The sequence below is a fragment of the Larimichthys crocea genome, chromosome III (genome assembly GCF_000972845.2).
Source record: "Larimichthys crocea isolate SSNF chromosome III, L_crocea_2.0, whole genome shotgun sequence".
Classification (NCBI taxonomy): domain Eukaryota; kingdom Metazoa; phylum Chordata; class Actinopteri; family Sciaenidae; genus Larimichthys; species Larimichthys crocea.
The window spans coordinates 31,644,455-31,661,891 of NC_040013.1; the positions used below are offsets into that span (position 1 = coordinate 31,644,455).

The window sequence follows — 17,437 nt, forward strand, 5'->3', positions numbered from 1 at the left end:
CAAAATTCAACACATTTGCATCAGTCTAAATGCTTATACCAGTGAAAGCTTTGGGCGGGGGATAGAGGGTGTTAAACTGCTGAAAGCAGGCAGTAGTACAGCAGCAAGGATGCTGTGCTCAGCATAGCACATACAGATAGAATAATGTTCATATGGGCTGCCTGGTGTTAAAGATTGTGGACATATTGTATATGACTGAATGTTATGCATGACATAACTTCAGTACCTGTCTGACATCAAGGCTAACTTTGCTACAAGATAATATCCCAAATGGACAAAAATAAAATAATTAAAAGAAGATATGAGATTTTATTTAATGTGTTTGGTTTGAATCTAAGATCCCTCACTGACATTATTTCTCCTTTATTCTTTGCTGCTGATATGGACATGGCATGGACTGTCATGGAGTACACTTTGATCAATGAAAAACCAAGACCTGCTGTAACAATCCGTAAGGTTTTATTTTCAGCATGAAAAGAGCTGATTGTAGGAAATTACAGGAATCAGATGAGGGGAGCATGTAGGACACACCATTGAGCATAAGTGGCCACCGAATCTTACCCGATGACTCACTCTCAACATTAGATGTATTCGAACACCTGGAAGGAAACCAAATACGTTGAGAAGCAAACAAACACACGCATGGCTTTTTACATGCTTGAGCACTCAGGTGACACTTCTTCTTAAAACTACAGTTGGATAGGTTCACGCTGGCAGCTTTACAAGTTTGACTGCTAGAGGCTGTAGAGAATAAGCTACAGTCATCCCAGCTTCCTCTACAGTACATCTGTTTTTGTCCACATAGTAGGAGGAGGAGTGCTGACATTTGATATGCAAAGGCCTTCTAATCCCCCAAGTGTATCCCAGTGTGTGCACATATCAAAGTGTTTTTTCCGGTAGAATGTGCCTACTATTACTTCTAATGTCAGACTGACTCATTCTTCTGCCTGCAGAAAACTTTATGATAGAAGCTGAGGTATAAAGATCCCCGTTGTCACTCCAGCTGAGACTCATTTCCAGAGCTAAGCGTGGCTGCACACACAAGACTTTTGCCACTGTCAACGTGGCATCACGAGGGGAGCAGCTTTGTGTGGGTGATACTGAAAACTATCAGTCATTAACATTTTTTTTTCACATGGCAGTGACACTAAGAACACCAAGTGTTCACACTTTTGCTTTTTGAACTCTGCAGGGTTTTCTCATTAGTTCATCCATATGCCAGCTAACATTTGCTGACTCACCGATGAGATCCTGACATGACCTGAATTTTCACTTACAAATCAGTTTAAGAGCTGAATCTACATTGGACTAGGAAATGTTTAAACTAACATGACCTCAGACAATCTGCCACCTTTCCCCTTGCCTGCTTAGAAATAGCCAGTAGGCAGCAGTTATTAATTTGGTTCAAACCCATTGCATCCATCTGATAGAGATGCTTCTGATTTTAGGATCAGGGGTAAAAATGCCCTCGAAGGCCAGAAAACCTCACATCAACAACAAAATCTATTTCTGTCTGACTGATGCATCCATTCCAGAGGCCATTACTGTCAAAACACTCGCACTCAGTCGTGGAGGTGTCATCATGAATAATTCCTGCTCCTTCTTCTTGCAGACTACTTCCTGTTCTGCTTCTGTCTGTGTGGGTATGTTTATGCATGAGGCATTCATTATTGAACTCTGAAGAGCACCGATATTGTGAGAGAACATCTGAAGGGATGACTCAAACATCTACGTTCAACTTCCATTATTACATAAGCTCAAGAGGTGAAGACAACCGGATCAAATACTTGTATGGAGAACAGAGGGGGTGCAGCGGAAACAGACACTCAGTTACAATCTTAAAAGTATGTCAAGGACTGAGTTCTGACTTTCAGCAAAGACAGGATGTGCTGGGTGTCTTTTACGCAGCATTCATTGATTTCCGACTCTCACCAAATTGGTCAGTGGTTGCTTGTTTCCATGGTTACAGTCAGTGAATCTGAAAGGATGTCCAAGAATGATTGTAGTCACTTTGCCTCAAAAGCTCTGATGCAATCGCTGACATAGTATGACCAAGTCTGTCATTTTATTAGTCTGTCCCTCTTTAGAGCTGCATGTCACAATTTGGCTGTCTCATTCCCTATTTATGAACCGCCCAGCTGGCCTATCTGTTGATCAGTGTCCTTGTTGGGATGCAAAGTAACTGGTGCTTATTTGTGTGTGTGCTTATGTGAGACAAGGTCGGCCATGTTACACAGCCTTCCTGGTTTTATCATTGCAATATAAACCTCAGCAAAGGCGGCCCGGGCCTTGAACCAGAAAATAAACATCTTTACTGTAAATATACCCCTTATCGTGTAACATGCATCTCTCTGTGTGTGCCCATTTCCTTTTGCAAACACAAGTCTAAAGATAAAATACTTGCTTTGACTTGGATCGGTGCACAGATAGGAGTGTTGTTTAAGTTTAATCTAATTCTCACCACACTGTACAGGGCATGAACTCATGCACTGATCAGATGTGAAATGAGGACACAGGTCTTTTTCAGGTTTGTTTAAATGCATTAAAAACATGTTCTATATAAATCTTAATACCAGGCATCTATTTTGAGGAAAATGTAATAGCAGGAACCATCTAATTAGAGCTTTGAGTGGACAAAGACAGAAAATAAGACTGAAAATAAAAATGGGTACAAACAATCAATGAGAAGGACAAGTACTCTGAAGTAGATTGTTTTTTAGAAAATTCTCTTTATTATTAAATAAATAAATACTGCACTTTTCTTACACAATAAGTTATGTAGGACATTTTCTACCAAGGTGATAATGGCTCTTAAGGGCTCCTTAGAGGATCCCTTGTACTATTTATTTTTTTCAAATGTTATTCTCTCCTTATGCCTCTCCCTCCCCTCACATCACCCCTCTGGTTCTCAGCTTATGTGCTGAGTCCATGTGTCAGTAAAGAGAACAAATCACAGTTTTGAAAGTTAGTGTGATGTTACATCCCTCATTCATACACACACACACACACACACATTCGCACATATAACAGCCAAACCCGGTAACATCCACACACGAGCAATACATTTCTCTGCACTGCTGAGTTGGCTGCGACATACACTGTACATTATTTACAAAACTCTACAGTCAGTAGCTCTTGTTGCTTTCAGAGCATCAGTTTATGGATTGTCTCTAGAAAACAGCATCAGCTATACTATACACATTTAAGCTGGTGCCAGCCCAGCGTTTGTCTTTACTTCCCGAACACCCCTCTTTTTTCTCCTCCCAAACATCTGGGATTAACATTCGTACCAACATACTCGTTCCAACAAGCTCAGTCTTTCCTCTCCTCCAACAATCAACATACACATCAGCCCTTTGCCATCCACTGTCATTGTGCTACATTTCATTCCCCCATCCACAGAGTCCGTCTGTATTATTTTTTTTTCAACAGCACCTCTGCTGAGTCACGAAGGTGCGACAGTGTAGGAATGTTAATTTACTTTTCACAGGTCCGACCTCAAACCCGTCCTTTTCGCACAGATCCTTTTGAATCGTGGCTCCACTGCAGCACTGCAGTAGCACAATGGGTAGATTTCTCTGTTTGACTCTGTCCACAACATTGGTTAGTGTCGATTTAGCTGCATCTCTGCAGGAGCATGTTGAGGGAGTACACCATGCGTTCGCGCAGGTCGGTGGGGCAGCCGGACGTCAGCAAGGAGCTGAGTTCAAAGGTTTTGGAGACACGGTCCTCGTTGATGTACGTCAGCATGTACTCATCCCTCTGGCAACACAGAATGATCTTGGTGTGGTCGTGGTAAAAGTTGATCTTTGGAGATTAAAGAAAAAAGATTTATTAGTTTATTTTCCATCATCTTTTGGCAAAGACAATCTTATTTGATTTTGCCTAACCCTACACCTCTGTTGTGCAACTAGACAGTGCTCCAACATGCATGCCCAGCAAAGGCTGTATTTCCTGTTCCAGTGTGTGTGTTTACCTGGAATGTGCCATCATTAAAGAGCATCATGAGGGCGCGGTCGGACTTCAGCCACTGCAGAAGGTAGAGTCTGGGCATGTGTGCATCTGTCATACTACCCAGGTCCCCGCCCTGAGAAAGCAAAAGAGTTAGACAGGCTGCAACATGAAAGATACCATTTCTAATGCTTCAGGGTGTGGAGAGACACATGAAAGAAATATAGATTACAGAAATAGAGGAGTGGAGTGATAGAGATATTTACTTACATCCATTAGGTTCTCCTCCATGTAGTGAGAAAAGTACTTCAGGACTGTCACCTGGCCCACAAAGTGTTCAGGAACCTCACAAGTGGGGAAGACAGAGCGCTGGCCCAACTCTGCATAGTAATGGATGGTCCTGAGAGATGGAAATAAGGAAATAAACAAACAGTTATGCAACCACTCAGAAAAACAAACACAAAAGGCACACGTGTGATTTGCCTGACATTTAAAATCTCAAGCAGATTTTTCAGCTTGAAAATGTTACGTTTTCATCACTTGCCTACTACTACTCAAATTTAACACATCAAACCATCCCTTTCAAACCACTAACAGGTTCTTCAAAGCTGTTCTATGTACTACAGCATGCTTAAACAAGCCATCTACATCACAGTGACTAATAACTTTCAAACTGAAGGTGAAGTGTTGTGAAAGCATCAGAATAGTGCATACTTTCTGTCTGGCAGGAGGCTCATGTGAGTGCCGTTGTTGAAGAGAACTCCCACGGTGTGATCAGACAATTGGTAGCCAAAGCCGTACTTGTTGGAGTAGTCCACCCATTTAGTCACCCATTGAAGATTGCAGCTGTTTGAGCCCTGAGGAATGTTGTCCGCTGCACGGTGAGAAAACAAAGGAGGAGGATTAGAACACAATTACAGGGAAGATTTTTAAAAAAAGACAATGTTAACTCTGCAAACCTCATACAATCCCTTACTTTGCTAAAGCACCCCGAGAGCTAAAATAAACTTTGAAACTTATCTATAAACCGTATTGAGGTTTTAAAAATCAACAATGAGCTGGCAGGAAATTTGGGTGTGTTAACAAAATCAGGGAGTGTATCTTTGAAAACTAAAACATGGAACATTTATCTTTGATGTACTTTGAGTTCTTTGTTCAACTCACTTCAGACATTTCAAGGTCAAACACAGATAATGACATTTAGCTGTATCATGAGACCTCTCAATGTGAAGTTATCTAATCAATAACTACACGTATTGCTCATGGCTCACCTTTAGGCATACTCTCCAGACATCCTCTCAACACACTTGCAACAGTCTCAGCCACGCTCCCAGTTGTGCTGTCCTCTAGGCCTTTAGAAATAACAACAAGGAGTTATTTATCATGACATCATACCACTACAGTACAAGAAATCACTTTGCACTCCCGTAAAATGCACTTATTCAATTTTCCTGCATGTAATTCACAGTTACACGGTAAAACAGAGTATTATATAAAATCTATCCATGTCTCACTTTGCGTGTGCATGTGAAACGAGGTAAACTTACATTCACTGCTGCTGCTGCAGCTCCCCAGACTCCCCCTGACGATCAGACGGATGGTATCTCGCGTCGTCGGGGACTGGCTCTCTGTTGCCGGGGCAACGGGGCTCTCGGCAGACGGCGGAAGTAGACTTCCATTCTGAGGTGAGAATTAGTGACGACAGGGGTTACACTCTACAAGTTTACATCATATCTTCCTACTATGACTAAGCAGTCACCCACTGATTCAGGTTGAAAATAAGTGCTTTTAGTTTGTTCTGAAACTGTGCTCTTTTAATGTTTAGTACAGCATCCAAATGACTCATTCGAATCTCCTCAATAAGACACCCTGAAATCTACCCAGTCATTTAATCACGCTGTGAATAATCCACCTGCAACATCACCTACACTAGATATCCTTTTTTTGTTTGTTTTTTTGTTGAACAAATGAGCTCTTACCTCGGAAATCTTTTTGCTCTGTTGTTGGTTGATGACAGTTCTCTCAAGGTCATGCTGCAGTTTATAGATCTCCTCTTCCTCTTTGGTTAACTTATCTATTGAAGGCAATGACAACAACAACAACAAAAAAAATCAGAGCATGACCTTTTTAACCAGCAGTCAGATAAACTAACTTCAGTGCAGTATGGAATAAAATGTAAGACATGCTTAAAAAACCAACTCAGAAACTAGATTTAATGATGCCTCTTGTAGCAACCATCATTTTACAAAGTGAGAGATGGCTGGTGTGATGAGTGCTTGATGTAATACTCACTCAGAGTCTCGTAGTATTTGACCTTTTCTCTCCTCCCACCAAAGAGTGCAGCTGCAGCCTTCTTGAAGAAGCTCTTGGCGGGACTAGAGACGTGGAAATCTGGTGCAGAATGGCAACAGCTAGCAGGCAGACGCTCTGGACTGAAGCCCTGCAGAGAACGAATGTGGGTCAGTGTGCAGCTGGTGGGAAGAGGGTCACTGTTACACTCCCACAAAATGACATTTAGAGAAAGACAGACAGGCACAGAGTGGAAGAGGGAGAAAAAGAGGTGAAAATTAAGTGTCTAACCTGTGTGAAGAAGTCGTGCCTCAAAATGTGGTCCAGATTGGGTCTGTCCTCTGGGATCTTGGCTAGCAGGCTGGCGATTAGCTGCTTAGCCTGTGGCGACAGGGAGGAGGGCAGCGAATAACGCGCCTCTCTGATACACCTGTATGTCTCCTTCAGGTTGGTGGTTTCAAATGGCGGCCTACCCAACAGCATGGTGTACCTGGAGCAGAACAAAAGAGAGCAGATTTAAAAACGACAGACAAAACAGGAATGCATTAATCCATGAAATATGATCCCAATGTGTCATTAAATAATAATCAACAATAATTACTAGAGCTTTTAAGTTCCTAATAGTGAATTTACAGTTTGCCTACTCACATTACACAGCCTAGAGCCCAGATGTCTGATTCACAGCCATGGCCCTGCTTGTTGAGCACCTCGGGGGACAAGTAGTTGGGAGTTCCACAGATCGTCTTCCTCCTGTTTCCTGCTGGCTCCAACTTGGCAGCCAGACCAAAGTCCCCGACCTTCAGCTCCATCGTCTCACTCACAAAGAAGTTACCTAAAGGGGAAAAAGGGGGAATGAGATGATGATATTCCCATGCATTTGATATCCAACCCAGGATCAAAGCCTAAATACTGCACAGATTGATTAAAGAAGTGGGTTGCATCTTTACAACTGTGCACCTCACTGTATTGTGTCACTGGTGCATAAAGATTACTTACCAAGTTTCAGGTCTCTGTGAAGGATCTCTTGTTCATGCAGGTATCTCAGTCCAGAGACAATCTGTCTTAGATAATAGCGCACCTCTGGTTCTGTAAGCACTTTGCGAGCCTTCAGAATATGGGCTAAGGACTGCAAAAAGACAAAACAATAGAGAAGAGAATGATTATAGAGCTATTCCCATAAGTGCAACTATTCCATAGAAACACATTTTTTTTGCAGTGAAGAAAATCTTATCACATCATATTGCCTTATTTGTTTCATCATACATTAAATAAAACAAATACAATTTAAAAATAAATAGTGTTCCTTTATAGACTGATCACTGTGTATGAGCTGCCTCATTGACTTTAGGTGCAATGCAGGTGTTATCCAAATTTGAAACACAGCAGTGGCAAAGGAGCAGCGATTGGACACTTGAGTATGGGACGAACAGCACTTACTTTTCTACTGCAGTACTCCAGCAGAATGTAGATGTTCTCTTTGTCCTCAAAATGGTGATAGAAGTGCACAATGTGTTTATGGTGCAGCACTCTGTGCAGCTCAATTTCTCTGTCAATCTAACAGGGGCAAGAAACAAAACGGTCACGATTGTTATTTAAGCTCATTTTGTGATATATTCTTGTCCATATCATACCAGTACGCGCGCTTACCTTCTCCCGTTGGTGAGGTTTGGAGACGCGCGCATGAGGGATGATTTTGGCTGCGTAAACTTTGCTGGTAGAGAGGTCGGTCATCTCATAGCATTTTGCAAACCCTCCCTGGAAAGAGGAGAAAAAACAGACTGTTAGCGTGCTCTTGTCTTCGGGTTTAAGTTTGTTGGTAAATCCAATAAACAAGATTCTTAAGTTTGCGCTACCTTTCCCAAAACTTTTCCACGGCAGTAACACTTCCCCGTGACAGGATCAGTGATTATCCTTGCCATCTCTGAGGGCGCACCATCCATTCTCTTTCGGCGAGGTTCGCAGGACCTCTGCGTCGACTCGCACATGCTGCTGCTGTTGTTTGTCAGTTGTGGCCCACTATGTCTCCGTACTTCCATTAGACGTGGTTTACAGTCCCGCACTCAGAATGCAGCCCGGAGTCCGTCTCTCAGGCTTTATACTCTGGCACCCACCCCACCCCGCTGTCTGCCGCCCTCTATCTGACGTCACGGTGTGAAACGAGAGCATGAAGTCTGCCTGATATCGATTACCTCTGCATGTGCACGGGTGTTGCTGACGGCACAGACATAAAATCAAAAAAAGGATAAAACAGCGTGTGTGTGATTTCATAAGAACTCATATGATGTCATTTGCAACCATCCAAATCAATAAATACATTTGTCTTTATCATATTATGTTGTGTAGTTTGCCTATTTGTGTTCATTTGATCAGGAGAGGTGAAACGACTTTTTATATTTTGGTGCAATATATAATTTATGGTGTTGTAAGTCTGATGCATTTAGTCGTTTTTCCATTTGATCCACAATGCAGACCATAAACATAATCAGTATTCCTTTCAGGCCCATCTCAGCCTGTTTGTGCACCAAACCCTGTTTGGAGCACTAGCACCCTCAGGTGGAGATTTTGGATATCATTTAGGGTACAGTGCAGAACACAAATTTGTTCTGCTCTTGAATCTATGTATGTTTACTGAGATTAAGTGCATATTGTATAACAACTAGATATTGCTTATGAGTCCTTATTAGACTGTGTAGTGCAGTGTGAGCAGACGTACACGTGGAAAAGTAGTAGCACCTCTACTACTTTTCCACGCAATAGTAGTTTGCAGAGGCATATTGGTGTATTGGAGGGCCCTGAGAACGGTTTATTACATTATACACATTACATTAAATTACATACTACTACTACAACAACAAACTCCCAGGGAGACAGCTGAAGCTCAACCCCTCTTAACAAGACATGAGCTCTGCTAAAAGCATGATTTGAGAAATTTTGGTGGGCCTTTCAAATATTCACGATATGTGACTTTTGCCACGCATTTCTAATATTCTGCATCTTCATTATCATGGATAATGTGCAGAATTAGCCTGTTATTAATGTATGACTTATTTATGAGGATGATTCATCAGTAATTCACTTTAATGAAGATACTGGCATGCATGCTATTCTTGTCATCACCATCAAGGGGTTACATTGGGTTTAGTCTGATCCTCTGCACTCACATTTGATGTCTTAAGTGAATGTAAGTGTAGTGTGTGAAATGATTGCGTGCATCTGTACGTGATGTTTGTTTTTTTAACCACTGTTGCCAAGGACTTGAAACATTTAAGGCAATCTGGCATGCTTGGTTTTTGATTTAAAGAGCCAGTTTGTAGAATTTAGTCACATCGAGCAGTGGAATTGCCATTTGCAACACGCTTGTTTCACCTCCCCCTTTCCAAGCAAGGAGGAATGGAAAAAGCATGAACCGCCCTATCTAGAACTAGTGTTTGGTACAGAAACATGGCTGTTTAACATAGCAGACACCGTAGAAAGAGGAACCATCCTAATTTTGTTACGAAAACAAAAACAAATCACTCAGCAATTCACAGAAATCTCAGTTTTACTGCTACCAAATATAAGAGGCTTACACATATAACCATGATTCACAAATTTCAGACTGGCCTTGAGCTGGAGCCAGACATGGGCATTCATTTTTTGAAATAAACACAAATAAACACAACACACAAATCTAATTACGACCACACAAAAGCAAAAGTGGGACAACACTATTGAATATCATACAAAAACACTGACCTCACTGTCCTTCCTGCAGCATGCTGCTTAAGAGGTTTATTAGTGTTGATGTGGAAGTAAAATGGTTTGTACTGGAAGAGCTCTTAGGTAGAAAGACTCTGGCCATATTCCAGATAGAAGTGTATGATATTTTTACAACAAGATTCTCAGCAATAATGCATAGCCTGTTCTGGCAGTGTAAAGTTTGTACAAATACTGCAGGGGTTAAGTGATGTCAAAATCATCCACCTGACAACTGACGCTCATCCTTTTAAATGTTCAAAGACATATTTCAAAACTATCACTTAGATATCAATAAATACCTGAAGTTTGCTGCTAAATATTTTAGCTTTGGTTGTGTGGTATTCCTTGAAATATCACATTTTTGTTCATTTCTGGTCTAAGAAATCAGTCTGGAGGGTCTAGTGCTGGAGAAGAGAATAACATGAGACTGTGACTTATGACACTGAGTTAGGTACTTTTCTCAGGTGTGAGCGCACACTGCTAATGTCATAAGCAAAGGTCTGGTCAAGGCCGGAGCCGACAGATGACTGTTGCGGCCAGTTGGGGAAAGGAAAACGACAAGCGATGACACGCGCATCGTCTGGAAGCTCTTTCAACAGCTTCTCACCGAGCACCTCCATCTATAAGCCAATCAGAAAATGCTGAATCAGTCATTTCAAATGCTTCACATGCTAAATGACTGATTCAGCATCAAAAGATCTTCAGGAAGAGAAAGAAATACTCACCACTCCTGGAGCAAGAAAAGCGGTCACATTGTTGTACGTAGATAAATTGGTCTGAGAGAGCAAGGACACAAACATGGTCACATAACAACTCTGATCAGGCTTAAAGAAAGCATTCACTTTTGGTAAGGTCTTACATTCCAGAAGTCTTTTTGGACAAAGGTTGCCTGGCCAGAGGGCACCCCAGTCCAGTGGGCCTTGCTCCTGGCATAGGCCACTAAAAAGGAGTTAATCTCAAATCCTGTGCTCTGGAAACCAGCAGAAGAGGCTGCAAGCACCTACAAAAATCAAAACTGATCATGTCAAATCCAACTACAGTATGCTCCTGGAGAAACAACAGAAAACACCAGTATACACAGCATACTCAGATTAAACTTTAACAGGAATTGAAATCATGAAACACCCAGTGAGTCAGATTTGCCCTACAGTTTTTGGCCACATATGAATGTATTTATTTCTGAAACAATTGCAGCCCCCTTACCACTCTTCCATCTCCCGATCCTAAATCTGCTAAGCGACCTGTCCGTCCCTCGAGCAGCTTCATAATGTTCAGTGTCTGATCTTTACTGGAGGGCAAATAAGGAACCTAGGCCACAGTACAAGCACACAGTAAGTCAATATATGTGACAGATAGTACACTAATTATTGTTATTATTAAGACTTCTTTGCTATCAAGTTCGTAAATTAGAGCTCTCTAATTTCTCTTTCACATCCTCCCTATTGTAGATAAGTCTTTATTAGGTTCTACTGAGAGGAAGAATAACAATCTAAAATACATTTGCAGTTAGTCTAATTTGCATGGCACTCCAACTAAACATGACAGTAACACAAATTTCTTCTTTTTCATGTGAAAACATCCCTGGATATGCTTCATATTAAGATATTAAGAATTTTGTGCACAGCAATCAAGTCGTGCTGTAGCTATAACCTTGAGTCTGATCTCCTTCTCACTGTCATTGGAGCTGTTTCACAATATCAGTCCGAATAGCAGAACTCTCTCTCTGTCTAGGTGAACTGGATTTATTCTGTGATTATGTAAGATTCCACCTTTCCGCATGTTTCACTTGAGATATGGATGTCAGGGTCACCAATCATCATGTCATCAGATGGAAAAACACAAGTGAGAGGTAGATTAATCATGAGCGCAAAATAAATAACATTTTGATCATTTTAAAGAAGTATTAGTATTAGCTTTAAAACTGCATCCTGTTCCTTGCAAATGTCAAAACAAACTCAGATTCTTCATGTAGCAACAAAATGTCTTCATCTTTACCCAGTGTCTGATAACCTGCTCCTCATCATCATGTTTTCTTGTTCATCTTGTACTGACAGTGAAGAAAAATAGCACTCTATTATGTTACAAAAATGGACCTCTGCATGAAATGCACTTTGGAATAACACACTGTTGAAGACGACACAGTTCCCCAAAAAAGACGAGCACAGTTACAGACTTATCCTTTTCTCCCTTTTCCACATAGCACAGAGCACTATGCTCCAAAATAAGCAAATTACAATCAATGTGCAAGTTATGTTCTTTTATCTCACAAAGACATGCAGCATTTGATATTTAAAGGGGTTGAAAGAACACAAAGCAGGCAGGTAAAAGCAGTAAAAAAAGGAAATCTCAAGCACCTTGAGGCTCCACGGGACTTTGCGAAAGCCAGGCACAACAAACAGGCTCCATACTCCATACAGGCCTGTAAAGAGAGTGCCTAGGCAGGCAGACAGGACATGATGGGGTCTGTTGGAGCCTGCTTTTGGTAGGACCCTGTCATAGTCTTGCAGAATCACCTCAATGGAGTCTTCCATTCCAAACAGTTACCAATATGGCTAAAAAAAGACACCAAACGGGGGCAGATATTACAGCAGCCTGTAAGGAAATACTGTACCACTGAAGAACTCTATAATATAATCTAGCCCAAACGATACTGGATCATTGAGGTCACAATGAATATTGAATTGATGATTTAAAAAAAAGTTGGATTAGCACCAAATAGAAACATAACAGATAGAATTTTTTTTGATAATTATATATTTTTTGTGATTATTGTGTTGTATGGCGGCTCAAAAAATAGTCGACCAATGATATCCTTGTGACATCCTCCTGCCAACATCTTACATCTAGCAGACAAGCTACCTAGTTACATTTATGAACAATAATGACAGAAAATAGGGACAAGCATGGATGATAATAGTACAGATGCAGAAATAAAACGTTTTAAATCAACAAATCTGTTGTGTGACCTGCAAATGACGAAGGTGAAAATATACACTCACTGGCAATATAAAATTCCCTTTCTCCAACAAGCTGGCTAACATGAACACCATGTCAGCCTGAACGACTGAAGTAAAATACAGTGCAACGCAGTCTGATTATCAGGTTAGATTTTTTACACTGGGTACACAAACGTCTTATTTGCCAACATATTCTGATACGGATATTGGCAATTCTACCAGCCTGGTTAGTATCTGTGAAGCTCTAAAGTTTTAATGGATACGGAAAGATATACTTTAATATTCTGTAAAGAAACCAGACATGTTCGTAAACTAAAAACTTCAGTGTGTAATATTTTTGTAAAACCACTTGACCTGTTGAATTTCATTTCAAATGTGACATTAAAACAGGGTGAGGTTTCTCAGGATAAGAATAACCAAACAGTATCCCTTTGTAAACAGATACAGCTCACTTCAAAGAGGTCAGCGAGCTTATGTAACAGCTGTTATTTGATTTCTGCCAATTTTGCTTTGTCAATCATTTACCACATGATATCCATTGGCATTACCAGAGCACCTTTTCCAACAGCAGATGGTGCCACAGTGGCCTTTACGCACGCAGAAACCTCTAGAAAAGGCTTGTTTACTACGCTTAAGGACGTGTACTAAATCTGAAACTGCAGCTCTGTTTATTAAATGACCACAGGAGTTTGTTTGCAGTTTATAAAAGAGAAGCTCCACCACGATAAATTATTTCAATACAGCATACCAACAACACATTGTTAGGAATTCTGAATCTAGGATGAAATCAGTGCAAACTATTTAGAAGTAAACGAATATTAACCTATTAACCTACTTCTGAGCAATAATTAACCTACTTATGAGTAAGATGCACACAAAAACGGTCCAGCTCTGGTGGGTTTGTAAAGTTATAACACAGTCTGTGGAAACAGACATGTTTGTGCAGCCTACCTGACCCGCCCCCTCGTCTGCTCCACACTCAGCAGCCTGCACGAACAGATCCTCCAGTCAAAGGGCAGTCAGTCAGCAACATGTCCCGCCCTATAACTTTATAAACGCCCTATCAAATGTCTGCTCAAGGCTGCTAAATGACTCCTGACGACCAAAGCCAGATTTATTATCCAACATGTAGTTCACACTTACATAAATTATTCCACGGATGGTATTAATTCAGTTGCTGTTCAGATTATTTAAATAGATTTATCATATTTATTTCCATTAATATATGACTATTTTCATATTGACTTACATGACATACTTTTCAGCATTACATGTGTCCATGTCCCTAAAATATATTTATTCAAAATAAAAATATAAATGTTCTCTTACAGTTTTTACATTTTTAATGATCTTTTTGATGATTTTTGATGATCTCAAATTAAATGCATGTATGCGCTGGCAGGAAAATGATCAACTGATGCCATTTTAGAATATAAAATGTTCTTCATTGTGACTGCTTCTGCTTCGAGATTAGTGTTTATGATGTAGGCTAATCACTTTTTCTGTTAATTTAACCATGTAAGGTTCACTCATTCACAATATTTTTCACTCACTGACTCGCTTTTGCTTTGATTCACTCAAAAGCTCTTTCACCCTGAGGCGATAAGTTAATTATAGTAACCAACCCTTAGAAAATTGCAAATTGATGGCACTTCAGATTAGAGCACACATAAATGCTTCTCAGAGTTCAAGCAGCATCTCAACATCAACTGTTCAGAGGAGACTGCATGAATCAGGCTTTCATAGTTCCATTACTGCAATGGAGTCATTACTGAGGAAAGCCGACAAGACTAAGACATTTGCCTATGTCAGGAAACACAAGGAATGGAGACTAGATCAGAGGAAATTTGTACTTTGGTCTGATGAGTCCAGATCCGAGATTTTTCGTTACAACTGCTGTGCCTTTGTGAAATGCAGAGAAGGTGAACGCATGGCATCTGCATGTGTGGTTCCCACTGTGAAGCATGGATAAGGTCTTGTCATGGTTGGGCAATTTATTCAAAATTCAAGGCTAGCATGTCTACCATAGCATTATGCAGCAACATGCCATACCTCCTGGCTCTGTAGGGGCTATTTGGCCAAGAAGGAGAGTTATGAAGTGCTGCAAAAGATGGCTTCCACAACAACCACCCTCAACACATCTGAGATAGTTTGGGATGAGTTGGACCATAGCATGGAGGGAAAACGGCCAATACATACTCTGCATATGTGGGAACTCCTTCAAGAGTGTTGGAAAAGCATTTTAGGTGACCACCTCATGAAACTGATTGAGCCAAGAGCAAGTAATTTGATACGTGTTATTTCATAGTCTTGATGTCTTTAGTGTTAACTTACATTGTAGAAATGTTGGATGATACATAGCTCTTTTTATCAGGGTTGAAGGATGATAATCATACCAGGACTTTGGCTTTTGCAGGGGCTCTGTCATGTGTGATTGTGCCGCTCACTAATTTTGTCCATCTGGACGACATAGACAATGCTAACATATAATATTAACAGATTCATCACCCACCATCCCTTGTCTCCCTACCAAATATCGCTCAGCAGTGAGAGAGGCCCTTGTTCTTAATGCTTATACAAAAGTTCAAAGTGGAAATGATGTTTGATGCGAGCTGTGATTTTATGCTCCCTTAGGTGGTCAGCCCAGGGAACAGGGTGCCTCGAGGCAAGTACACTCAGCTCCAGGTTCCTTCTCCTTTGCGACAGGCGAGACGGATCAGTTCATTATCTTGTCAATGACATTGGTTGGCATTTAAAAACCACAAATTTAACTTAGTGTTGGTTGGTGATTTCACATCTTTATGTTGGAATTTCAGTTGTTGAAAAGCTCTTCTGATCTTATGTTGTACACATTAAGGGTGGTGTCTGCTGGTAATGTTGGGCAGTACAAACTTCCTGTGCACAACAGTCTGATCACTCCCAGAATCAAGTAGAATCAAAAGAATAATAATAATGAAAAAACAAAAAACAAGCAAACAAGCACAAGTGGTCCTACCAGCAGCTGCTTGTGGTGGAACATGGCAGCCTTATATAAAAGCCTGCTGCTGATACCATCCTAGGCCCTGACACAGTATGGGGGAATCTGCCCCTCCTCTTTATATCCCAACATAATCAAACATCACACAAAACCCTAAAATACATTCACACTATACTTTTATTATCAGTCTGTATGTTCTAACTGTGCTGAACATTAAACAATAAACTCTCAAACTCCCCAGAACTCCAAATATACTGATGTAATGTTCATAATTTAATTCTTGGTGCAGTATTGATGTTTGTGAATGTTCTGTTCGGTCAAGCAGGATATTGGACAGAGAACAGCAGGGAGTGGACCCAAACGCAGATACTGGGAGGCAGAGCTGATACAGTTCAATGATTTAATTTAAAACTTAAACGATTTACAGGGTAGCAAGATAATCTAAACAAGAAAATAAATTTGTCTGAGAGCGGACAGAAAATGAAAAGTATGAGGCAGGAAGGTACAAAAAAACAAACAAACAAACAAACAGAAGAAATAATCTAAAAGAACACCAGAAGAAGAAAAAAATAAGAACATGGTGGAAGACAAATTGACACAAATCAGGAATCAGATGAGAATAATCAGGGCAGGGCAAGCGATCAAAACTGGCAGGAAATGCAACAAATGCAGGAAGTAAAAGTACAGACACAAGGAGGATTGAATTACAAAATAAAACAGGAAACACTAAACAAGAAACCAAAAGCCTTGTCAGAATGTGCTGAATAAAGTGGCTCCTTTAAGGAAGTCTTATTTTTCAGTTACATTAACATTCATCCAAAGCAATTTATAGAAAATATAGACAATCAAGGTACAGTGCAACTAACATGTTAGTGCTGTAATGAGTACTGTGACAGTAGTGAGTCAGTGATTATTCATTTAAAAAGAAAAGTCTGTTGCTTGTTTTATACTTTTCTTTTTAGCTAATTATCATGACTTGTATGTCTATTCTTATTATCTTTGATTTTTAGAGACACGTTGCAGATGTTGCAGGTGTTTAAATGATCATGTTTAGCTGCTGACAATAAAGTCGGAAGTGTATACCAAGCAAACCGAATGAACACGTTATATTTTGTAGAGTATGCTATTTATATCGCTCTTTAAATCTACAGCTGTTATGTTTGACTTTAACCTCATATGGGTCGTGTCTAGATTTGGTAAACTCTCGCACATGCGCACTCTAAAAATAAAACAAAAGGTGTGAGATGAGTATTGGCTAAGGCTTGTTGTTTATATACTCACAGGAAGAAGCTCAGAGTAATATCTGATATTAGTCTACTGGCCCCTGACTTCCTTGTGACAATACAGTTTTGTATTTGCACCTCTCAAATTAATTATGCAGGTCTTCTAATTGGCTTAAAAGAGGGCCGATGTGATTACAATTGCAAAGATGCAATTGTAGACCCCCCCCACACACACACACCACACACACACACACTTTTTTGTATTCACTTCCGCCGCGGTCTCATCCCGCACTTGCTCTTAT

General features: G+C 40.5%; 2 protein-coding genes across 3 annotated transcripts; both read right to left on the bottom strand.

Moving 5' to 3' along the window:
- Positions 1 to 2,842: 2,842 nt before the first annotated feature.
- On the bottom strand, positions 2,843 to 8,326 carry plk2b (polo-like kinase 2b (Drosophila)). The gene is made up of 14 exons (XM_019259928.2): positions 8,094 to 8,326; positions 7,888 to 7,995; positions 7,678 to 7,794; positions 7,237 to 7,366; positions 6,889 to 7,072; positions 6,532 to 6,730; positions 6,244 to 6,391; positions 5,931 to 6,025; positions 5,499 to 5,631; positions 5,223 to 5,303; positions 4,666 to 4,825; positions 4,222 to 4,351; positions 3,977 to 4,087; positions 2,843 to 3,807 (listed from the first exon to the last, which is right to left on the bottom strand). The coding sequence occupies exons 1-14, from the start codon at positions 8,274 to 8,276 to the stop codon at positions 3,616 to 3,618; spliced, it is 1,971 nt and encodes a 656-aa protein (XP_019115473.1). The 5' UTR covers positions 8,277 to 8,326; the 3' UTR covers positions 2,843 to 3,615.
- A 622-nt stretch (positions 8,327 to 8,948) lies between these two features.
- Positions 8,949 to 13,976, bottom strand: si:dkey-190g11.3 (protein N-lysine methyltransferase FAM173A). 2 transcript variants are annotated; one of them, XM_010735928.3, is made up of 6 exons: positions 13,887 to 13,976; positions 12,333 to 12,530; positions 11,182 to 11,286; positions 10,838 to 10,978; positions 10,704 to 10,754; positions 8,949 to 10,598 (listed from the first exon to the last, which is right to left on the bottom strand). In XM_010735928.3, exons 2-6 carry the CDS (start codon positions 12,507 to 12,509, stop codon positions 10,413 to 10,415), a joined length of 660 nt encoding a protein of 219 aa, XP_010734230.3. In that variant the 5' UTR covers positions 12,510 to 12,530; positions 13,887 to 13,976; the 3' UTR covers positions 8,949 to 10,412. The 2 variants fall into 2 exon arrangements, with proteins under 2 accessions (XP_010734230.3, XP_027130845.1); XM_027275044.1 differs by having other exon boundaries at positions 13,793 to 13,896.
- Between the last annotated feature and the right edge of the window lie 3,461 nt (positions 13,977 to 17,437).

What these genes read in the sequence shown, in the direction of transcription:
- plk2b (XM_019259928.2), bottom strand. Translation starts at nt 8,276, where the DNA reads ATGGAAGTACGGAGACATAGTGGGCCACAACTGACAAACAACAGCAGC. An exon ending in AACCTCACCAACGGGAGAAG is followed by an intron (nt 7,795 to 7,887) that starts GTAAGCGCGCGT and finishes TGCCCCTGTTAG; the next exon opens with ATTGACAGAGAAATTGAGCT. An exon ending in TCTGGAGAGTATGCCTAAAG is followed by an intron (nt 4,826 to 5,222) that starts GTGAGCCATGAG and finishes CTCACCGTGCAG; the next exon opens with CGGACAACATTCCTCAGGGC.
- si:dkey-190g11.3 (XM_010735928.3), bottom strand. Translation starts at nt 12,509, where the DNA reads ATGGAAGACTCCATTGAGGTGATTCTGCAAGACTATGACAGGGTCCTA. An exon ending in TCCAAAAAGACTTCTGGAAT is followed by an intron (nt 10,755 to 10,837) that starts GTAAGACCTTAC and finishes TTGCTCTCTCAG; the next exon opens with ACCAATTTATCTACGTACAA. An exon ending in CTTTTCTTGCTCCAGGAGTG is followed by an intron (nt 10,599 to 10,703) that starts GTGAGTATTTCT and finishes ATTGGCTTATAG; the next exon opens with ATGGAGGTGCTCGGTGAGAA.